The sequence below is a fragment of the Adiantum capillus-veneris genome, chromosome 9, assembly GCF_014529385.1.
Source record: "Adiantum capillus-veneris isolate H3 chromosome 9, ASM1452938v2, whole genome shotgun sequence".
Classification (NCBI taxonomy): domain Eukaryota; kingdom Viridiplantae; phylum Streptophyta; class Polypodiopsida; order Polypodiales; family Pteridaceae; genus Adiantum; species Adiantum capillus-veneris.
Window position 1 is genome coordinate 93,265,212 of NC_140939.1, and position 24,979 is coordinate 93,290,190.

At 39.7% G+C, this 24,979-nt stretch overlaps 1 protein-coding gene across 1 annotated transcript in view; it reads right to left on the reverse strand.

Annotated features, from left to right (window-relative positions):
* Window positions 1-17,603: 17,603 nt before the first annotated feature.
* Window positions 17,604-24,979, reverse strand: part of LOC147450819 (Bacterial sec-independent translocation protein mttA/Hcf106) — a 34,555-nt gene continuing 27,179 nt past the window's right edge. Inside the window, exon 3 of the mRNA XM_086519845.1 lies at window positions 17,604-17,928. Coding sequence (XP_086375971.1) covers window positions 17,803-17,928 — 126 coding nt within the window. The 3' untranslated portion in view covers window positions 17,604-17,802. The remainder of the gene's footprint in view (window positions 17,929-24,979) is intronic.

The window sequence follows — 24,979 nt, forward strand, 5'->3', positions numbered from 1 at the left end:
ATGTGTGACTTCAATATTTATTTCTTCTTCCTATTGATCTTTGATGTGCATCCGTACATCTTCGGTCGTTAGCAGCTTTTGTTAACTAACGTTGACTCAGTTAACACGAGCATAACCATTTTTCTGGATTCATTCACAATTAGCCCACTATGCAAGAAAAAGTTCTCAAGGACAACCATAAGCTTGTTGCAATCTCTAAAGTATGTACTAGAAGCACTACATCATCTGCATACAGCAGATCATGATTACCACATTGTAAATAGCGACCTCTTCAATGCCTTCTTCTTGCATAAACTCAAGTACCATTTGCTCCAATTGATCTTGATGCATAAACCAAAGAGTTGGTGGCAATAGACATCCTTGTTTAACCTTAGTAGTGCTTGAAAAAATTCATAAAATTTCTCTTTCCATGTGCAATTGACACATCACCTTCTCATAGATTTAAGAAACCGCAAGTATAAGCTCACTTGGCACTTGGAGTTCTTCCATCCTTCTCCACAAATTGTTATGTGGAATCATATCAAAGTCTTTCTTAAAGTCCAAAAAGCAGCAATACAATCGCTTTTCTTTCAATCGAATTCCCTCCATGAGAACAAAAAGAGTGACAAGATGATCAATGGTACTATAACATCGATGAAAACCCGCTTTTCCTTTTGCATGCTTTCCATTCTCTTCATCCCAATCAGTCAATTTTATCTCCATTATGCAACCAAATAACTTTGCCATAAGAGAACCAATCATTATAGTCCGGTAGTTATTTACATCCTTTATATCCCCTCCTTTATGCAAAGGCTTGACCCAATTAATACTCTAATCACAAGGCATACCATGTTCAAGTGCAAGGTTGAACATATCACACATCCACTCATGTGCAAAATTTTCCATCCATCTAATCATTTTCAGCTTACCTTGAAGATCTCCCGCTTTGCAAGTGGCCAACTTCTCCAGCTCGTCATGCACATCTCTTCAATAGTTTAAAAAGAAAAGGGAGAAAACATGAGAGTGAACCATAAAATAGCATTTTTCCAGTATTTGGCTGCTCATATAGTTACCTAGAATGTGTGTACATATCCACAAGACTCAAGTTACCAAAACTCTCAACACTTGCCTCTGAAGTTTCTCCAAAATCTTCCACATGCTTGTGCCTTTTCTTGGACTTGAAAACATTGATACTTGATTTTGCATCTTCTTGTTGTCTTTTGAATCAATACCTTGTATGTATGCAAATGACTGCGATAGTTGTCTTTTTTCATAGTTGCATCAAGCTTTATCAAGGAATTTCAAGCATCTTGACATTCTTTATCAAACCACCTTTTGCATGATCTATATTTTTTGGTAACGTATACATGCTTTATGGCAAAGAATTCTTCAGCACAAGAATAAAGAACTTTCTTGAAAGCTTCCCATTTAGTTTTCAATGGTGCATCATATTGAAGCTTTGTCATCCATAACTTTTTCTCAACTATTTCAATATACATTAGTACCCATTTGAAATCCATACAAGGTGATAATTTGTCTTTCCTTGGGCTGAGATTATCATCGTTAGATTCCTGCTACCAAAAACGTCGTGGTCTACAACTTTCTAGCTGAAAGTCTTTCAAAATTTTGCATCGATTTTGTTGTACGTTTGACAGACTATCTGCATATTTTTATAGATATGCTTGACCTATAAAAATAGCCCGTTTCACACCCATTTTGGTGACTGCTAACCATTTTTTCGAGATCTACAACTTTACACAAGGAAGTTTCTACAAATTTTGAATGGTTTGAGAGATATTTATTGACCAACTACAGAGTATTTTGGAAGTTGTAGATAGATATGCAGACCATGTATGGTGATTTAGAGTGCTTTTGGAGTTGGGTTGCTACATCCAGAGAGTTTGAATTGACCTTGTTTGTTCTCTTGTTTTATGCATTGATGGTTTTCTCTCTAGACACAATAGATTTGTGAGGATCTTTGGTAGTGACAACCACTATAGTTCCAATGGGAGTTTTGTATGCATATGGTTTATGCATGACTAGCACTTGAGAGTGCTTGTGCTCTATTGAGAGTGTTTTACCTCCCACATGGAGTTGATTTTTGTGCTTTTGCTTGCATACCCATTGGCGCATGTTTGAGCACATGTCTTGCAGTTTCTAGTGACAGTTTCATGTTTTAGATGTATGTTGTGTTGCAGATACTGCCATTGTACGTCGTTTTGAAGTCAATTTTGGCTTGTTTTGGCAATCATGATCGTTTTTGAGACTCACTTTGGAAGAGACCTTTTTGAGATTGCGGCTACCCGTGTCTACATAGCCTTTTGTGAGGGTCATTGCTTGACAGGGGGACGAGCTACTCAGTGTGAGGTGAATTAGGTTTCTTGTTTAAACATGAAGGAAGGTAGTAGTGTTTAAACATGAAGGAAGGTAGTAGTGTCAATTCCCATTTAAATGAGCCCAATAGTTTGTTTATGCAATTGACTTGTAAAGGGCTTAATTTCAATGATGAAATGAATGCCATTTTCTTGCTATGCTCTTTTTTCCTGCATCATGGGATAATTTAACACTGCTATCAGTCCCTTAGGAAAAGCTTATTTTCAGTGATCTTACTAGTGATTTGCTCATGGAAGAGATTTGACATCAATCTCTTGACACTAGTGGGCATGGTGATACACATATGGCTAGTGGAAGTAGCCAAAAAAATGATCAATGGAAAAGAGGTCATAGTCGTAGTTGTGGTCATTCTTAGGATTGCAAGATTGCACCTAGCAAGAGTCGTGGATGTGACACAAGGAACATTGAGTGCAACCATTGTCACAAGAAAGGATACATGAAGAAAGATTGTTATATATTGCAAAGAGAAAAGGGTAAATCCATTTTCAGAAGTCATGCACCTCCTAAAAGCAGTGTGAGTAGAGGAGCTCAATGTCGTTGACTCTTCACATGTTGATGTTGTTCTTGACGTGCTCCAATCATCAGGTGTACTAGTTTTCACTTCTGATTTAATTCTAGAGGTGTTATTAGCTCATGCATAGAATTGGATCATTGACTCGCATGCCAGTTTTCATGTTTCTCCTCACAAGCAGTGGTTCTCCAATTATGCTTCTACATATGGTTCAACTAAGTTGGGTGTTTCTTATCAGCTTGAGATATGTGACATTGGAGATGTGAATTTGCATATGCACAATGGTATCGAGTTCATGCTGCAAGGTGTCAGACATGTGCCAAAGCTAACTAAGAGCTTGGTTTCAATATGATAGCTTGATGACCTTGGATACACTACAATGTTTGGCAATGGTTCCCGGATAATTAAAAAATGTAACTTGGTCATGCTTAAAAGCCAAACAACTGGCTAATTGTACTCTTTGTATGTCTCTAGTATAAAAAAGAGCTCTATCTATATAGCCGAGTTGCCTTCTACTGAGTTGTGGCATATCCGGCTTGGTCATATGATTCAAAAAGATATGAAGCAGTTACAACGTTTTGACTATATCGTTGTGTTGAAATATTTTGATTTTAATTTATGTGAGCATTGCATATACCAAAAATAGACTAGGCTTACAACTTCTACATTGGATAGGAAGTTAGGACATCCTCTAGATTTGGTTCATACGGATCTATGTGGCCTATGCTGCACAAGTCGTCGGGGGGGGGGGGGGGGCAATTTATTTCTTGAATTTTATAGATGTCTCTACTTGAAAGGTATGGGTCTATGTCTTGAAGAGGAAAGACGAAGTCTTTAGTGTCTTCTAGAAGTTCCTAGCCATGGTCAAGAACCAGTCAAACAATAAGTTGAAGGCTTTGTGCATTGACAATAGGGGAGAGTACATCTCTAGTGAGTTTAAGGACTTCTATAACAAACGAGGCATTAAAATAGAGTTTACTACACCGTACACAATTGCTCAAAATGGAGAACGTTGCTAAGTGCATGAATATAACTATTTAGGAGAGGGCCACTTCCATGCTGTTTATGGAAAAATTTACCTCAAGAGTTTTGGGAAGAACCTGTTATGACAATGGTGCATATAATCAATAGGTTGCCTAGTACTTAGTTGAATTACAAGATTCCGCAAGAGATGTGGACAATCAAGAAGCCCCATTATGATAGATTACGTGTGTTTGGGTGTGAAGCATTTTCACATGTGCCTAAGAGCTTAGAAAGAAGGTAGACCCCAAGTCACACAAATGCATGTTCATTGGCTATGGTGTAGCTGGAGGTGTTACTATCTCTGGTATGCACAATATCAGAGAGTTCTTCGAAGCTCAGAAGTGATTTTTAATGAATCAAATATACAACCTGTGAAAGAGGTTGAGTATCGCAAAGTGAGGTTTGAGAACGTAGCCTCAAGTCCAGTGACACAAACAACTCAATCTACTAGCTATGTACCTACCACTAGTAATGCTCCAAAGAGATCTAGTGATGCTCTTGAGAGAGCAGAGTCTAGGAGTTAGGTAGTAAGGAGATCTACACATGTATCTCATGCCCTTGAGTGTTTTTAGGGGCACGAGAGCAGAGTCTAGGAGTTGGGTAGTAAGGATATCTACACGTGTATCTCATGTCCCTCGGTGTTTTTAGGTAGGGTTAGACTATTTGTTGGTCACCACTAACTGCGGAGAGCCTACCTGCTACCAATAGGCTATTGAGATGGAAGATAGCATGAAGTGGGAGCAGGCAAAGCAATTTGAGTATAACCTGATTACGGAAAATGAAAGTTGGGAATTGATAGAGTTTCTAGAGGGCAAACAAGCCTTGCCTTGCAAGTGGGTGTATAAGCAAAAGTACATGGTAGAAGATCGTGGGCCTAAGTATAAGGCTAGATTGGTTGCTAAGGGTCTCAAGCAAAAGAAAGGCATGGACTTATTGGGAATTTCTCTCCAGTAGTCAAGATGACTACATTGCATCTTGTGCTTGGACTAGTAGCCACTAAGGACATGAAACTTGCTCTTCAGATGGTTGTAAAAATGGATTCCCTTCACGGGGATCATGATGAGGATGTATACATGAAATAGCTAGAGGGCTTCGAAGTCAAACCTAAGAAGTTTACAAGGGTAGAACTGGTGTGTAGATTGCATAAGTCATTGTAGGGACTAAAAAACAAGGTTCAAGTAATTGGTACATGAAGTTTGACAAGCACATGTAGTCACAAGGTTATGTAAGGAGCTAGGAAGATCACTACTTGTATACCATGAAGTTGAATGGTGACTCACTTATCATGTTGATACTTTATGTTGATGATATACTCATTGCTGGGAAGTCTAAAGATGAGATTGATATCTTGGAGTACCTCCTAGAGAATAAGGAAGGATCTTGGCCTCCAAAATCATGGTTTTTAAGCTTTTCTTGGCCATAATCATGCAAGGGCGAGTAGTTCTCTGAGGATTTCTAGCTCCATGTATGAGGAAAAATATGGGTCTCTAAGGTATAAGCATATAAGACTTGTTGTTAGACTATTAATGTAGTATCTTACTGCATCATCATGGCACACGACACTATTCAAGAGTTCTCTCATGCTTCATTAGCCACTTGGTTCATAAGTGGGACATAGAATCACTTTTTGCATATAGCTTGCCATCACCTTGACCAATAGTAGTGACAACCATGTAATGAATACGACTCTTCTAAGAACCATAACCTACATCCAACACATAAAGTGCTTCCAACCTGTGCTCATCTACAATATACTCACAAAGCTTGAGAAACTCCCATCCATAACGTCTTCTCATAATGCCTATTAGATCAATAACCTTGGTTGCATTTATTAGCATGTCATCACCTTGAACATTAGGCTCCTTGAAGCCTGGATCTAATTCAAAGTCTTGGCACAATGGCGCCATCCTTATCACCTGTGAAAGAACACAGTTCTATCAATATTTGCATATATGAGTGGCCTCTACAATACAAGCAAGCAAAACAACACACATTCGTAATCTTTGATGTTAGGATACCTCTTCATAACTTCACATTCTAAGGTAATTGTGCATTCATTAGTTGGTTCATATACAACTTAGACCATTCATAAGTTTGTAAAGTGGCAATTACCAATTGTAATGGAGTTGCAAGGCTATATGTGATGTAAATCACATTAAATTTTAGTATACTTCTCTAAATCTTTGATAACTCCTTAAAAAGTCCACATTTAAATGTTAAATTTTGTTGGTATGTCTTATAATTAAAGATCTCATAAGGCTTTTGGTTATTTATAGTTCATAGAAAGTCCAATACGACTAAAGGGATGCTACAAGGCTAGCTAATCGTTTAGCTACAAGGCTAGCTAAACGATTTCAAAGCTTTTTTAAAAAAAAGACTAAGGCATTATAAACTTGCTAATGTATTTCTATATCTAAAGAAGAGGTTGTTAGATTTGAGTAGTCCTTGAAACAATTGATGAAATCACAATGCCTGCCACTTTGAGGTAGAACTATTGGTGTATTATGGTGTAGGGAATGGTCCCTTGTTGACCATTCCCTGGAATCTAGGCAACTGCATGGCGATTGGTGGAGGCCGGCCGTGCGAGAGCGTGGAGTCTGGGTGAATGGTCTGCAAGGGACCATTCCCGGCCGGCAGGGGGGAGGGGGGCCAGTACGTATTCTAGGTTTCCTACACATGCAGAGGTGATCAATAGTAGACAACGACAGGTGACAGTGCATGGACATGCAACAGTCAGGGACAATGCAGAGATTACGGCTGCTGACCTGGCAGGTTTCTATTGCACGTTATCTGCATGAGGTAATGGCATTCCGTGCGCTGATGTGTCCTAACTGTATGGTGTTCTCTCTGCTGACCTGGCAAGCTATCGTTGGAGGACACCGTAAAATTTTGAATGATTAACAATGACTATTCTGGCTACTGAGCTGCACAATTCTTATTAGCATACAGACTGACAATTGCCTCTCAGATTTTGATTGCTGAGGTGGCCTACATTCGACAGCCCTGCAAGCTCATTCTGCTCAGTAATGGGGGAGGGACGGACGGCCAAGATGGCCTGCCTCCCCCCCCCCCCTGCCCGACCCCCAACCTTGACGGTTGTAGTAGAAGAACAAAAAAGGTGTAAGGGAAATGGGATTATAAAAATCCATGATTGAAACTTGAGAAGACAAGAAAGTAGAGAAGAAGGGCTCTGAGAGGAGACTATTTGCACAAGAAATTGATCACAAATCAACCCCCAACTCTTCTAGTCTACTTTAAGGAGGAAAGCAACTTAAAGAGCCTCATTTTGTGCTAAAGGGGGATTCATCTTTATAGAAAAGGAGACAACACTTACAAGCAAAGTTTTTTTTTTTTTGCAAAGCTCACAATTGTGAGTGATTTGTATTAAGCACTAAAAACTACAAAACAACCTCAAGCTCATACCGAGCTTGGAGGTGCTGAAGATTACAAATTGGATGTATATCGCCTCTCATCGAGGCTAATCATAACTGGCTTTACAAAGTAGGTGAACTTAGTTCTATTGTTTTACTTATCGCAGGTTGACAACATGGCATGGGTAGCCCTAGACCATTCTCCCGAGTCTTGCTTGCTCTCGAGCATATAGATCATCACTTTGCTTTCTTGTATAATCTTTGAGAATCTTGCCACATCAAGATCTCTTTCAAACACACGACGGTTCCTTGCCTGCCATATATGGTGAAAGAAGAAGTATTTGATAGTTTGAGTGCAGATAAGAAGAGAGGGACTTTCCATCTTCTTGCCACCAAGGAAGCAAAGTGTTCTAAAACATCCCCTATTACAACAAGATGGTAATATGACTTTCATCCTTACGCTCCTTGCTCGGGAGAACAGCCAATTCTATGCACCATGCCAAATGAGACCAAACAAAAGATTATCCTTGATAATAGTTGGATTTATTTGAGGGATACAAAATGTTTTGTGTGTGAAGATCACAATATCAAGCAAAAAAATATGCATCGCAAGTCATATGAGGAGAGGAATATGAAAAACAAGGACCGCTCATAAAGAAAATGTGCCCAAGGAGGAGGCAAGTACCTTGGGAAAATAGGAATGTGTGACTTATGAGGTCGAGTTACAATTGAAAGTATGGTTTTAAAATTGCAATGGATACCTATGGAATGTGGGGGTTTTCATTTATAAACTAACAAGAAAAGCCAATGTTGTACTTCTTGTTGAAACTTGGAAGCATGATACACAAAGGATTGGAAGATTTTGTATCATTTGTGAAAGATGAAAAGCACAAACGTTATGTATGGTTGAAAATTATGACACCTAAAAGAGCACCCATTTCTATATCCAGTTGCTATATTCCCCATCATGATTCTCCCCTTTATGCTCGCATGGATAGAGATCAACCATTTTTTGATTCAAAAGAGGACAATTTTTATTTTAAAGTCAAAGTTGATGTTATTGTCTTTGAAGATATGAATGCTCGCACAATGATTGTACTTTAATGGATGAGAAAGATCTATATCACTATGGAAAGCTAATTTTATACATGTTCAATAACACGGGTATGCTCATTGCCAATGGTGTATCTTTGCGGAATGGAACCAATGGATTTACATGTAGAAAACACAATGGGTATAGTGTATTGACTATAAGCTACTCTCTGAAGCCATCATGCATTGCATAAATAGTTTTATGCATGGCCAATGGACCCCCAAATCAGATCATCAAATTTTATGTATTGACCTTGCATGTGGAGAGCTAAAAATTGACCTTTTACTCCATCGAATTTTTGCTACAAAACAGTGCTAAAAATTTCATAGCTTCACCGCAATCTCCATCGCAAATGTTGCAATGATGCAAGATCTTCACTTCGCCTCTAATACCACTTGAAGAGTACACAATGCATGCAGAGTGCGAGGGAGAAGAAGACGATGTGGGTGGAGATCTCAGTGAGGATTCAAAATTATCTCACTACTCTTTACTGTTCTATATGATCAAAATAATAGATAAAGCTAGTACGGTCAGTGTGATGGGTGTCCAGCCAATTGGCCCAAACCCTAACACCTATAGCACCATGTGTCGGCACATGGTGCTATAGGAAGCTTCAAAGGGAGAAATTTAAGTGCTTTGTGGAGCTACTGGTGGCACCACATGTTGGCAATTGTGTTATAGGAAGCTTCAACCGGGGCTAATTTAAGCAATTTGTGGAGCGTCTTGTAGCACCATGTGTCAATAGCACCATGTGTTGACACATGGTGCCATAAGAATCTTCAAAGGGTCTTTAAGCCCTTTATAGAGTTGCCTATAGCACCACATATCGATATGTGGTGCTATAGAAAGCTTCATATAGGAACCAATTTAAGCTCTTTGTGGAGCTTCGTGTAGCACCATGTGTTGACATGTAGTGCTATAGGAAGCTTCATAGGTGCTAATTGAAGCGCTTTGTGGAGCCTCCTAATTTAAGCGCTTTGTGAAGTTGCCTATAGCACCACGTGTCATCATGTAGTGCTATAGAAAACTTCAAAGGGGGCTAATTTAAGCACTTTGTGGGGCTACTTGTAACACTACATGTTAGCACATAGTGCTATAGAAATCTTTAAAGGTGCTAATTAAGCTCCTATGAATATACGTAGCTTTTAAGGAGCTTTTTCTCCCCTATAGTGTTGCATCTTGTATGCTCACCACATGTAGAGTTTCCCTTATAAAATTAAGCCCCTATGGAGTTGCTTCTCGTTGCACACACACCAACACATGGTGCTACAAGTAGCTTCAATGGAGCTTATTTTTTCCACTTCTCTAGAAGACCCCTTGCCACTTTTGACAATGCTATGTCATTTTTTCTACTCTTGCTTCCTAAGCTCTCCCCATGGAATAATGTACCTGATTTGAAATCTTTCCAAAGCCTTAAAATCCTCTTTTTTGAAGCATCTTAACCATGGCAACTGATGCACATGCCACTGATTTGGCATTTGAAACGAAGATAACTATAAATCATTTTTTCTTGGCAAGCAAAAGTTTACTTTTTATTGATACTCCATGTAATACAAATTTCAAGAATCTCTCATTTAGATAAACAAATGTTTACTTTTTTTTTGGTAAAATTCACAATTGTGAGAAGATTATATTACCATAACCAAAAAATTATAAATTCCGGCCATGCTCATGTGACAAGCCATGACAGCTTCAAATGATCATAGATACATAAGCTCACATGGGATCCACCCCACGAACAAGGGATGATCCCACACCTTTACCCATGCAAGTTAGTCATTGCGGCACTCATGGCCCTGTTACAAGTACATCTCATACTTGATGGATGGCATTTTCCAGGAAATCCTTATATGCAACATATTCCACATGTGGAGAATATGAGTCTCTGGACTGACACTGACGCCCGTTACTACAACTATGTGTCGCGATAGAGTCCCTAGCTGTTGGTTAAATTCGTTTGTTAGACCGTTCTAAGCACATTGTATGAGGAACAATTTCAGTGGTGGCCAAAAATTATTGGATACATAGTAGGACATGTTAAGGTTACAAGTATGGTTAAATTACATGAACGGATGGTTGTCTATACATGTAGCAAAGCTATGTTTTGTTAATGAACAAGTACATTTGGTACCTAGATGTGGTTGATTTTCACAATCTATTATGGTCCAAATATGTTAGCATAGCTTTCACATGGAAAGTATTTAGTTCTTTCCTTGTGCTTTGAGCATAACGCTAGCCATAAGCATTGGCAAGTGTGCATGTTTGGATCTATTTTTGTTAAAGGCATGCACACTAGGTGTTATGGGCCCTAGAATTTAGAAAAGGCTAAGTTTGGAGCGTCATGCACATTCATGACATTCGTGGCTTCCAAAGCATTTCGCACTTTATGTATGTTCTCTCTGTGAGATTAATTATGGGTTTATCAATCACCAATAGAGGTCATGGCTCGGTTTGCATAGTGATATATAAGTTGACTAAAAATTTTCCATTATATCAATCCACTTTTCTAATATCTCAAGTTAACCAGGTTGTTTGTTTATACATTGTTACTTACTCAACAATGTTGCAAGGTATTGTGATCCTTGTTTATTACTAGTCATTTTGAGGATTTTCTATAAATGGTGGGGAAACATACCTTAGTATTGCCAGTCATCTAGAGAGGATAGGCAGATTACAAGTGTTACTCTTGTGCTAAAGGATATGCTAAGCGCGTACGCTAGCACCAAGCAATCCAATTGGAAAGGTTCTCTCTCTAGTTAGAGTTTGCTTACCATGAGGCAAAACATGTTGCAACTAAGTTTAGTTCCTTCATGTTTGGGTGAGATTCTCAACCTCAATCACCAGCTATGGTGGGGTTGTTATTGATGACAAATGATAACAAGTCAAGGAATTGATCTTTGATGATGAGTTATGTCAGCGTGTTACTTTATGAGTAGAAGCCCCCCCGCCCCCCCCTCCCTTGACAGCAACATAGGTGTGTGTGTGTGTGTGTGCACTTCCTTCTTCGGACAACAATGAGAGTGAGATAACAAGAACTCAAAACCAAACATAAATGGGAGGTCTTACCACTTTTGTTTTTGTGGCAGTGTTTATAACCCATACAAAATTTTGTAATGGCGATAATGCTAAAAGAAGGCTTTGACTAAAAATATATGATTATGGTGACAATAGACATAACCATAGCAAACCTATGACACTAAACTGATGAAGAAAATTTGTCAAGTCTTGTACCACAATCTCAAAGAAAATCTTCATGTTCTACATTTGTTGATGTACCTCTTGGTGCTTGAAGCAAACCGTTGGATTTTGGATGTTCTTCATCTTTTTCCAGATCAACATGTACCGTCGAATACAAAACATCATCACTAGAAAGAGATGTTGATCTTGGATTTTGACGATCTTACTATGAGAGAAGTTCAATGTTCTCTTTAATGCTAGATGGGCATGTTCAATGCATAGATGCTTCAAGAAAAAATCGACACCTCGCTCTTTTTCCACTTTAGGCTGCTTTAAGAAATTTGGCAACCACTTCTAGAGAATGAAACTCCAAAGCTTTTGTTTATTTGCAGCTTTCTTTTCATACATGTGAATATTTTCCATGTCGTATGACGTTTTTGAGAAGCTTGAATTCGTTGGACTGTAGTGTTTTGAGACGCTTACAAGATCACTTTTGCCGCATGTGCCTCGTAGATGCATAAACACCATTGTGAACCAGCTTCACAATCTGGGGGGTGTGAGACTCTCTAGCCAAGGCTCAAATAAGATGGCCACTTTAGAAAACGGTCTCAAATTAAAAACAAAATGTCAATTTCTTTAGCAAGAAACAGAGAACAACATCAATGGCAAAAGTTGCTCATAACGGCCCGTAGATAGTGAGATTTAGCAGGAGATAATGTGTCAAAAATTTACCAACATGTTAAGGAAAACTGATTGCGGGTAGCTATGACCGAATCCGTGCACATCCACAAAGCCTTCGTCTTCACTACAAGAGACTTTTCCCACAGAGCTTTCCCAACACAAGCCTTCGAGGTTGAACCCCAAAGCTCTTATACCACTTGTTGGGACCCCGCAACTATGGTGGCTGGAGTCATAGGGGAGCCATTGCAAGGGAGAGGGCAGCATCAGAAAACGAGAGAGAGAGAGAGAGAGAGAGAGAGAGAGAGAGAGAGAGAGAGAGAGAGAGAGAGTCGACACCAAAAGCAACACGAAAATAACGCTATTTTTATGATTTTGAAACCTTACGTATATATATATCCAAAACTTGCCATGCAAACTCGACCTAGAACTGATGTGTAATTGCATGCCTTAAGAGCATGTTCTCACATGGGTGTACATGTCATGACTTGGGCTTGAAAAACCCCAATAGAAGGTGGGTTGGAGAGAGTTCTTGATGGATAATTCTCGTGCATAATTTAGATTGTGAGAGGGGTCAAAGCTTGATTTAGACAAAATGGGAGGGATTCAATTGGGAAAGAAGATCTTTCACAATGTTTTAAGCTATTTCAATGAGATATATTCTTTGTGTAGCTTATGAGAGAGATAGAGAGGAATTTTAACATAATTTTTCTTTATGATGATTTAAAATTGAGGGATGTACTTTCGACCGCAAAGGAAAGAAAAACCATTTAACACATATAGTAAACTAGCTAATATGTACTATTAGAGAGGGAGAGAAGGAGGGAAGATGGGATGGAAAGAGTGATCATGAGGCCCATGTCACATTGGGCGGTTGTCCTAGTGTTGCTTTTGGCTAGCCAAGGGACTATCACATTAGGCCTCGTATAAATGCAACACACCCTCCCCAAGGAATTGGCATGTGGTAAATGATCCACATGTGACATTGACCAGCAAGGCCCACCATGCCCTTTCCACACAACTTTTGACATTTCGCCTATGCTCTCTCAAAGTTGTCCGAGGATATATGGTCGTGCACATGACATGGGCGAGGGGAGGGGTTCATTGGCAAGAGTTCAATATAAGGAGTTATTTTGTTCCAATTTTACGACACTCTCACCAAAATAAGAGAACCAACAAAGAGGAGATATTGAATTTACTTTTGGTATACTTGAATGATTTTCTCTCTATATAATTGTCCATTTCAAAGAAAGACAATAAAAAGAGTGGAAGGACCAAGATTGCAAAAATTGATGTAAGGTATGTTTCAAACTTTAGGGTACCAAAAAGAGTGAAGCAACCTTTAAAAGTGTCGATGCAATTATTCTAAGGTGCATCTCACGACCTTAGGGCATCAAAAGGACATTACAAGCTTTAGAAGTGCGAATGGAATTCTTTGCAGAATCAAATGTGCTTTTATGGGACCAAAGTGAATTAAAGAGCTGGTCTTGAATGCTTTGAAAGCGTACAAAAATGCCAGGTAAAAGGGATATGTAGGTCTTGAATAAAGCTTGAGGACCCCTAATTATCTACGTACACACATCTCTTAAGGAGAAGTGGTGGATACTCCTCAAAAGGAGAGTAGTGGGTAAAGAACTCAAGGAAAGGTCCATAACTAATTGACCCATCAAAAGAAGACCTAATGAGACTATTTGGGAATATCTCACAATAGAAAACCAATTTTTAAAGATGACCCATTGAATGGATCAAAAACAGCAAGATCTACAACTTTCATGTTGAACACTTTTTTATATAGAGAAGCAAAGGAGGTTTATTAATGCAAATTGTTGTTGCACAAACGGTTAATCCTCTCTCTCAAGTCTCCATAGCTACTATGCTCCAATATGACTCTCTTTGAGCTCTACATATCTATGGTATCGGTTTCATGTTTTAATCATGTCTACTAGTTTTTGTAGCAGTATCTTTACTCATCAATCTCATAGAAGATGAGCGAGGAGTTATTTGCCATGCACGGAGCTCTATAAGTGAAAACTTATAAAGAGAAGCATGCACATGTTTTTGAAGATATCTGTGTGTTTTCATGATGCTTTTATAGGAGGAAGAAGAGATACCAAGGAAGGAAGAAGATGACGCTCAAGTTTGTGAGTATATGTGTTTCTGATCAAAGAAAGCCGAAATTTTTGGGTTGATCAAAGAAGACCATTATAAGGCAACCTTATGAGGGCAAGTTGATGTATTATGATTGTATTTAGCTTCCTTAAGAGCATTTGTATTACCAACATCCCTACGGAGGAGTCACCATTCCAACCCTTAATATTGTATCCTCTCTCTCTCTCTCTCTCTCTCTCTCTCTCTCTCTCTCTCTCTCTCTCTCTCTCTCTCTCTCTCTCTCTCTCTATGTGTGTGTGTGTGTGTGTGTGTGTGTGTGTGTGTGTGTGTGTGTATTTCTTTCTATGGCTATGTGATTCATGTAATGAATCTCTTATTTTTATTATATTCAAGTCATGGTGGCAGTTTGCTTCTCCCAAATTTCATTAACAGATACACGGATCGAAGTAGAATAGGGTGTGTTATATTCATGAAAAATCTACATGTATGAATGCACTTGGTATGGGGGGCTAGCATAAAGTGAATCCCTTAAGATGACATGTTATTGCAACTATTTTATGGTGGGACTAAGAATGTCAGTCATAATGAGACACATGTATAGCCTATGCAGATTTCAAATAATCATTAATGTTTTGAATGCTTTTAAAAGGGTCATAAAACATAATAGCAAGCTTAGCCTTTGGATATCTTTTGATGTTCTTGAGTCTTTTTTTCCCTCAATTCTAAGCCATAGATACTTGTTTTCATGATAAATCATCAGTCTATGTTTCTTGCTGACCTGTTTAGTATATTGTGCTTGATGCCTTTTAAGTATACTCAGTCACTCAAAATATATTTGGGTATGTTCTCGAGCTATTCTATCAGCCTATGAAACCTGACAATCAAGATCAACAATAGGTATGGGTAACTTTTGAACTTATCAAAGTTTTGACCATTGATAATTTCAAAACTTGCTTTGCAAGTGGTGAAGTGCAAAATGTTTTTGTAGGCAAATTGCAATAAAGGTAAGTCTTCACCAAATTTTGTTGGTGGTCAATTATGTAACATTGAAGGAGATCTAAAATTATGTTATTAGTGGCTTAGGTTTTACAATTACTTTGAGGAAAAACAAAACTGAAATCCATTTTATATCTTAAGTTAGAAAACAGATCTATCCAAAAGCAATTACAAAAATGTGAATCTCTATCAAAAATGATCACTTTAAGAAAACCATAATGAAAAAACACGTTATTAAAATCTTTGTAGCTTGTCGTGAGCCAGTGTTTTTTTATGCATACAATAAAATTTCACACTTTTTTGTCTAGATCATGTCATGATGTGTTGAAATAAAGGGAAAACATAAAATCAAATCCATGGATAACTCTTGTCAAGCCCAAACAACCTCAAAACAAACAGACTAAGGCATGAGAAATCCTTGGGACTTACCATGTGTGCATTTTACACATCAGCATACAATGCATGTAGATGCAAAGTGACACATAACATGTTTTACGTCACTCCAATAATAGTGTATTTCACATGCAAAACGGGTAGTTGAAATACCCCTCTGAGCCTGCATTTCCTATAATACCAATTGTCAATAATACAATCACACATAGCTTGCCATAGAAAATGTGAATGCCATCATATTATGAATAATCATTGGTTGACATTTTTATACATCATTTTAGTTCAAGTGAAGCATAAGCAACATTATCATGATAAGAGTCACACATAAGATCAAAAGAAGTAGCGTTAGTGACTGAAATATTATTGATTCAAGGACATTTACTAAGTGCATTTGCAACAACATATTCAAGACCACGTTGATACTAAATAGAAAGATTGAAAGATTAAACAAAAGAGGCTCATTTGGTTTGCCTACATGGGATGGGGAGTTAAGAGTCAAAAGAAGTCATATACTTCATTGATCAATCTTTTAGGAGGTTAAAATATTTTATCTTAGCGTAAGGATACAAGGATCGTTAGCTATCCTTAAATCATCTTTAAAGGGGCCTTGATGTCCTTATAGCTCATTGCATTAGGATGGTCTTTGTGCTTAATGGCCTCATTTGTTTCAACAAAGGGATTCTCTTACGCATATTATTGAACATCGTACTTATGTATTTTTATTAAAAAATGAAAGACGAATATGGCTTCTTATGGGTTTCTTTATTAGGTTTTGGGTGGATAAATTAAGAGATTTAAATTTGATTCGTGGTTTTTATTTGTGTATAGATCATTCCAAATTTTATTTGTGTATAGATGTATTCAGACTATAAGAGTGAGAAGACGATTGGGACATGTGTAATTGACATAATTTATTTTCCATATGCTTGAAAAACATAGAACTTTTTGACAAGATCCGAGGTGTCCACTAAGATGCATGTATAAAATTCTAAACTTTGCAATTATTACAAAAGCATTTTCATTTTACCCCCATAAAGATAAGAAAGCAAGACCATTTTCTATGCTTCTTTAACTAACCATGTTTTGAACCATAAGCTAAAGAAGTATCCATTTTTCACATCCTCTTGGATGTAACTTGGGCACATTTCTCTATAATTGTTGTATACGAGTTTCTTTTTTGTGCAAGATTTCATGATGTTTGAAACACTCTAAAGTTGCACTTGGTCACCTTGTAACGCTCTACAGCAAGCTCCCGAGGTTTTTTTTAATTGTTTGAATATAATAAATTAGGTTTTTGAGAATTGTAGCTTTACGCCTATTACAATTCTCCTTACAACAAGGATACCCTGTTAACTCCTTGTAACAAGAAACACAAACTCGTCAAAAATTTTACCCTATCAACTCTTAGCAGAGCAGGCACCTCGACAGTGATGTTGACAAATTCCCCTATCCCACATCCGAAAGCACTTCACAGTAACATTGGAACAAACACTAGAGATGCGACCTTTACAAGAAATTTGTCTGCAAGTTTGAGAATTGACTATGTGCATGTGCATTGTGCACCTCTCCATCTGTTGCACTAACATGAGATCGATAAGAACTTGTACAATGTTTGCGAGCTATGTAACTGCACCGGCCAAACAGACCCACTGGCAAGTATTGGTTAATGGGCATACCTTTCCCCAACATTGACAGCATATTGAGGAGCAAATAAAGACGACAACCGCACATTTTCCTGCACAACATTTCAGCGTGTGCAACCCTCATCTTTCAGACATGTCGACAGAAATAAAAGAATTCAACAAGTAAAGAAAATTTCACATCGACTTCCCATCGTGTCTTCTGTCGTTACAAAGACACGCCATACACACTAGACACATCATACACACTGGGTTTAATTTTTCATTATTAACAGCATCCGACCCACAAATTGTGATTAAAGTACAAAACTCCAAAGCTCCAGCAACAGTCCATTGCCTGCTGCAATAACCCTCAGCTCTTAAATTGGAAGGCCCTAACCTCTACATACAATACAAGAACAAAACTGAGTGCTTAATACCAAATAATGGGCTAGCTATTTACACTTCTGTATTCTCTTTCTCCTTCTCCACTACAGTTGACGTTGAGAGCACCTCTGGCTTGCTTGTATCTGCTGAGGCAGAATCTCCACCCTGCTTGACTTCACTTTCAAATTCTTTGGCCGCCTGCATGATAAAAAAACATAACTAAGTCCAAGGGCAAAAATCACCTTAGGAGAGCAAACAGTAGAATTTCTGTCCATACTATCTCTCTGCTACTACAAAAGCCCTTTACAGAAAATAGCCTCCATGGTTCAAAAAAAAAAATAAAAAAATCCTAACTATTTTTTCTGTCACTATGATAACTCTTTACAGAAAATTCATCTTAGTTTGAGGTTTGCGTCACTGTTATGACCTATGCAATGTTGAAGGATAATCCAAGCTTTTTCAAGGCAATCAAAAGGTCAATCATGCAACCATAATGCATACGAGCTAAGTTGGCTCCATTCTTTAGGCTTTGACACGCCAGTAGTTTGTTACATCTCCCCTTCTTGAAAGAGAGTAATCGTCCGCGATTACAGCATATCTGCAAAACAACTCAAGTTAGCTCAAAAATTTCCGAAGGACAATCAGTTTGCTCTGTTTATTAAGGAGTTAGCTTCTTCTTTCTGCTCTTTTGATCAAGGAGTTAGCTTCTCCTTTCGGCTGTTTTGATCAAGGAGTTAGCTTCTCCTTTCGTCCAGATCGGAACTCTTGATATTCCGGCATAGTAAAATTAGCCATCACACCCAAACCATACTCATCTTCCACGGGTGTCGTGATGCATTAAAATTACATACCCAGGCAATCTCATCCAATTAGGAATAATCAGTGGTTGGCACATCACAATGCAACACAAATGCTTACATATGCATGTTATAAGACATAGAAACATAAAGCTGCCCATGAACGCTCCTCCCGCATAACCTAACAAGGTCTGGGCCGGGAGATATTCAACGACTCCCTCATCACTCCTCCCGCATAACCTAAAGGTCCGGGCCGAGAGATATAGAGGGCTTTTACAACCAAACGCCCCCCAGACCGCAGTCTGCATCGTAGACCCCACCCTGCATCGTTTGGAGGTGCTGAGAGTAACCACTACTCAGACTTCTTAATACTCCTCCCACATAACCATCCAGGTCCGGGCCAAGAGTCACAACAACAATTATTTTACAAGCATACAACCAAACGCTCCCAAGGCATTGGCCTACGTCGTTCGCAAGTTTTCAAACATACAACAAAACGCTCCCCAGGCATCGGCCTGCGTCGTTCCGAGGTTCAAACAATACCAAAACAGTATTTCTCACTACTCCACCCGGGAGTAAAACCAGAATTAAAACCAGAGTCAAACAATTCAAATCGGCACCAAGACAGGTTCAAAACGGATACCATCCATTTCAAACAAATTCCAAACAAGATCACCAAACAAGATCAAACTTAAAAAGCAATCTCGACATCAATCGAGCTCGAAAAGTCGGCTGACTTTCCATCCTGAAACATGCACCAAAAATTAGGGTTATGTCACATGACACATCCAACCCTATGTGTCCGTGGACAAGCTACAACATGATCAGGGTTCAGTCAGTCCAGTCAGTCTAGATTTAGAAGTGATCTGGCACTTTTGTGAGTCTATTCGTAGACCGTGCATGCCCAGTCACTTAGTGTAGATGCATATCCTCTGGTTGCACACAACATGATCATCAGTATTCCCATCAGAATCCATCAGATTCCATCAGGGGAATCTTCCAGTGATTTTAGCCTATTTTCCCTATTTTTGACATTTTTCACTTATTAATTTAAGTGACTTTCCAACAAAAGTAGGTAGGGCAATTTGGGTAAGAAAATATATAAGCAAACAAAAGCTAGCACTAAATGACAGAAGAGGCAACAGGAGCGCAACAGGAGCCAAACTCAACAGGCAACTTCTCACAAGAACCTTGGTGGACTTTCCCCTCCAAGCAGCAGATTCCCTCACCTAGCGTTTTTGCACAGCATCCCCAGCCTGGCGTTTTTGCATCAGACCTGCATCGCCAACAGTACTCAACACCTAGCGTTTTTGCAAGGACCACAACTCCTAGCGTTTTTTATCATCAGCTCCATTGGCGTTTTTGGATTTCAGCAACAGATTAAGACCGGCAATTTTCACCTAAAGTGTAACAGATTCAGCCCGGTAAAGACCTCAGTTTTCAGCCATGAAGAACCTCAGTTTTCAGCCCTAAACCTGCAGATTTTCAGCGTCAAAGAACCATAGAAAACATCCCCCAAATCAACGTTTTTGGACTAGTCACAGATTTCAGCCCATAGCGTTTTTGGACAGCAGTAGAGAGATTGCAGATTTCAGCCCTTAGGTCGACTTCGTCATCACCGTCGTCATCATCGACATAGCCTAGACGTGCATCAGTCTCATGCATTCCATTTGTACCAGATTGTGCAATCATAAGTAGAACACTCTCGCCGACGAGAGTGGGGCCTTCGGAGGAGGGTTTTACAACGTCTCTGGTGTCGTATCTCTCTTCTCTCTATCTCTCAGTCTCATACACTTGCACGCACAGTGTCCATTCACTTTGTTTGTGATCATAGCATTCTCTCATTAAAGAACGAAAGGCTCTACCTTCCATAAGAACAAAAGGAACCTTGAGCACAGTTCGGAGCACTCATCTTGAGCAAAGCGCAAACATTCATTCCGCTGCACCTTACAGGTTAGGTTCCTTCCATGAAATCGTAGCCAAGCACAGCATGGTCCATCAGCTCTTGGACAAACAATGTTTCTTTGACGGCGATAGTAGTCTCAAGATAGCAATCGCACTGGACCTCCAAGGTCATCTACTCGTGAAGAGACATCTACTGAGAGATGTCAAGAAATTTCAAGTTATAATCTGCTAGGGTTTCCATGGCAAGCATTTCAGGATACCCCACTCTGCCAGAAGTTGCACTCCGAAGGAAGATGTCAGAAACCATATAACTTCGGACAAATTTTTTTCTTGAAAGCTTGCCAAGTACTTGGAGTGTGCGGCTTGGTAGCTATAGACATCAACATCTGCATGGCACTGCTTTTGAGAAAAACAATGACTCAAAACAAATATCGGATCGTTCTTTGCAAGTGATCTTAATGGCTTATGCCCTGTAAGACATGAGCGGTGAAGACAAGAGCGGGCCCGATCTGCGATGAAGTAAGGGTGGGAGTGGCTAATAGTCCGGGCTGGAGACGAAGGTACCTCAAATAAAATTCCAATAGCTCTATTTGCTCTTTTGTAGGACCGATATGCTTTCAGAAAAGCTCACGCCTGATGCTCTGATACCACTGTCACAAGACGGGCACCACATGCCAATAGAAAAGAACAGACTGAACAAACTTTTAGCACTTCAATAACAACTGAACTGAAAGAGAGAGAGACGATACACGACACAAAGTGGCAGAATTCCACCCCAAAGAGTATTGGCCCCAAACCTTGGCGCCCCTTTCGGTATTTCTTTATATTGCATCATCAAAGTACAAGCCGGTACTCCAGACTCTGCACCTTCTCCAGGAAGCATGCCAAAGAAGAGCCCTAGCCTCATATTTAAAGGCCCTTGGCCTGAAAAGCAGTTACAGTAAAAAGTCTTTAAAACTCAAAAGCTTCTGGTCCAAAAAGCAATGCCAAAAGCTACCAACGTAATTTACGAAAATCCGTACAGTCTGCCACGTCATCAACCAACGCAAAACGCGAAATTCCGTATAGCCTACCACGTCGTCATGTCAGCGCAATTTTTGGAAATCTGTCACATCATCAATTTTTGCGTGTGTCCGGATCCTGCTTTATTTTCTTCCTTTATGTCACTTGGGGCCCCATCGAACGGGGTCCCCAAAAGTTGGTAGAACTTCTTCTGTTACTTGTTCTTCTTAGGGTTTAGGCCCCTCGGCCAGATCTATAAGTTGGCTCCATTCTTTAGGCTTTGACACGTCAACAGTTTGTTACATTAGTCCGACGTCTCCTCTTAAGGTGTCGGGCTTCGCTCCCGGTATGGACTCTCTCATCACACAAGAGTGCCTTGATGTGATGTATACAGTTCAACAAGCTGCCTTCCGCAGGAAATTTGTCGCCTCTCCTCTCTCGGGATGTGATATGCTTTTGGGCATTAAATGATTTCGTGAGTATAACCCTCTCATTGATTGGGAGGAAAACATTCTCACTTTAAATGCCAAAAGTGACTCTCTCATGATCATTCGTGGTGAGGAGGGCCTGCATTCTTTGCCTATCATTTCTCATGTGCAGGCAAAGCATGAATTACGACGAGGAGCACAAGCGGCATTCGTCTATGCCTCTCCAGTTACCCAGAGCATTCAGACTCCAGACAAGTATTCAGCTTTGTTTACCTAAGCATCTCCTTTTGCAGGATGATCTTCCACCAGGTCTCCCACCCGAGCGGCCGGAGGACTATCGCATCGAGCTTACGGAGGGGGCTCAGCCTATCAGTAAGGCTCCCTATCGTTTGAACAAGACACGGGAAGAAGAGTTAGAGCGGCAACTCACGGAGTTGGTGGCTAGAGGATTCATACGTCCTAGTGTAAGTCCTTTTGCTGATCCTATTTTGTTTGTCCGCAAAAAAGATGGTTCGTCTCGTTTGTGTATTGATTACAAGGCATTGAACAAGACGACCGTCAAGAACAAGTTTTTGATGCCTCGCATTGAGTATATCCTTAATAGGCTCAATTGGGCAAAGGTTTTCAGTAAGGTCGATCTCAAAAGTGGATACCATCAGGTAAGAATATTCAAAGGCGACATCTACAAGACCACCTTTCGCACGGAGCGAGGGCAATGGGAGTATGTTGTTATGCCTTTTGGATTGACAGGTGCCATGGGTACATTTAATCGTCTCATGGTAGGCCGTTTTGGCAATATGGTTGGTATATGTGCGTTCATCTTTCTTGATGATATTCTCATTTTTTCTGCATCGTGGGAACAACATGAAAAGGATGTAGAAAGGTTACTAACCCGTTTGGATGAGTGTCAGCTGTACCATGCAGCTAAGAAATCTAAGTTTTTTCTCTCTGAAGTTACTTATCTGGGTTATATCATTTCTGCAGAAAGCATCAAGCTAGACCCCGCGAAGGTGGAACAGGTACATAATTGGAATTTGTCCAAAACTACATATGATGAGCGTTCTTTTCTTGGGTTATGTCAAGCATATAGTTCGCACAAAGAGAATTTTGCACGCATTGCCGCACCTATAACAGATGTCTTCAAAGGGGTAAAGACTCACCGTCAGCGCGTGGATTTGCCTGAGGCAACCATTGAGGCTTTTGCACTTCTCAAGGTTGCGGTGATAGAAGCGTCATGACTTATCCTTGCCTCTTTGGATGACCCCTTTGAAATATGGACGGATGTGAGCAATGTCTCCATAGGCACTGTGCTTCAACAGCACAGTCGTCCCGTAGCTTTCCTTAGTCAAAAGCTCAATAGTGCAGAAAAGAACTATTCAGTTTATGATAAAGAACTTTTGTCTGTCATTCACTCTCTTAAGCATTGAAAGCATTTTCTTTATGGGAGAAAGTTTACAGTTCGCACAGATCACCAAGCCCTCAAGTAGCTCCAGTGTATGCCTAGGGCACATTAGAGTGATCGCCAAGCACGGTGGTCACAATTTTTTGAGCAATTTGGAGGTTTGATTGAGTATGTGCCTAGAAAAGCTAACCCTGGTGCAAATGTGTCAAGTCACAAAGGACAGATCCTGGTTCTCGAGTCAAGATCCACAGTTTCTCTTCAAGGTGTATCTTTCGACAGCATGAAGAACCAATACGCAGATTCCGAGTTCGGTAAGCAATGGTTGTAGGCTCTTGCTTCCCAAGGGCCAAGCAACTATCTCATTCCGTGATGGGTGGTTGTATTTTCGTCATGACTCTCTCACGAATGGGCACAGGGGAATGAACACCACTCTGAAAAAAATAGAAAGATCCTTTTATTGGCCTAAAATGCGAAAAGATGTGTTTCGTTATGTCACACAGTGCACTATTTGTGAAAAGGTAAAAGCTCCTCGAGGTAAGCAACAAGGCCTCTTGCTTCCACTGCCTATTCCCGATTAACCTTTTCAAGATATTTCCATGGATTTTGTGACTAGCCTTCCACCTAGTTTGCATTCAAGGAACACTCGATGTTTGACAATTGTTGATCATTTCAGCAAGTTTTGCATGATGATTCCTTGTATGGCCAAAGTCACAGCACAAGATGTAGCACGGTTGTTCATTAAGCATTGGTATCCCCTCTGTGATTTGCCAAAATCGATTGTTTCAGATAGGGATGTTAAGTTCACGTCCAATTTTCGCCGCACACTCTTTGAAAATTTTGGCCATAAGTTAATTTTTCATCGGCTTTTCATACACAGTCAGATGGTCAGACAAAGATTTACAATCAGTTGGCTTTTGATGTTTTAAAGTCATATGTGCATGATCAACGGTCTTAATGGAAGCTCTATCTCCCATTTGTTCAGGTTATTTTGAATAACTCTTTTTCCTCTGCCACTGGTCGAACTCCGCATGAGGCAGCTTTTGGCCATGTCTGTTCCAGTCATTTTTGACTTGCTCGGTCAGTCAAATGCCTGATGCCAATGCTGAAAGTCAGTCGTTGGATGAGATTTTTGAGAGTGTGAAGCTTCGGCTAAGCAAGGCTCAAGAGTCCTACTCACGGTAGGCTAATAAGCATCGTCAAGATATTTCGATCAAGGAAGCAAGGTGGAAAGGTACGGAGAGTACGGTACGTAATCAGTACGTAAGGTACGTACTTCTGTATGAATCGGCCTTTAAGGTACGTGACCAATACGTAACATTTGTAACAATAAAAAGAATAGTGACTTTAGCCTTTTTCAGCCTATACATACTAGGAACTACATAGAGTCTAGACATAGATACTACTTCAAACATCCATTAGATATTGCTTCAATCTGGTTCCTAAAAACAATCTCAACAGCTGTGTAACGCACAACAACGTTTTCTTCATGAAGTAGCCATCCCGAATGGAATATCCCGCTACTACCTCCCCATTCTATATTCGATTGAATACGTCTAAAATCTAGATACTAATGGCAAGATGTCCCTAAAAAAACAAAAAAAACAAAATTTTGTTTTGGGGGGGGGGGGGAACCCGTACACTACCTATCCGTACGTACGGAACCGTACCGTATGGCTGTACCGTAATGTGCCGATCTGTACGTACGTACGGTTGCA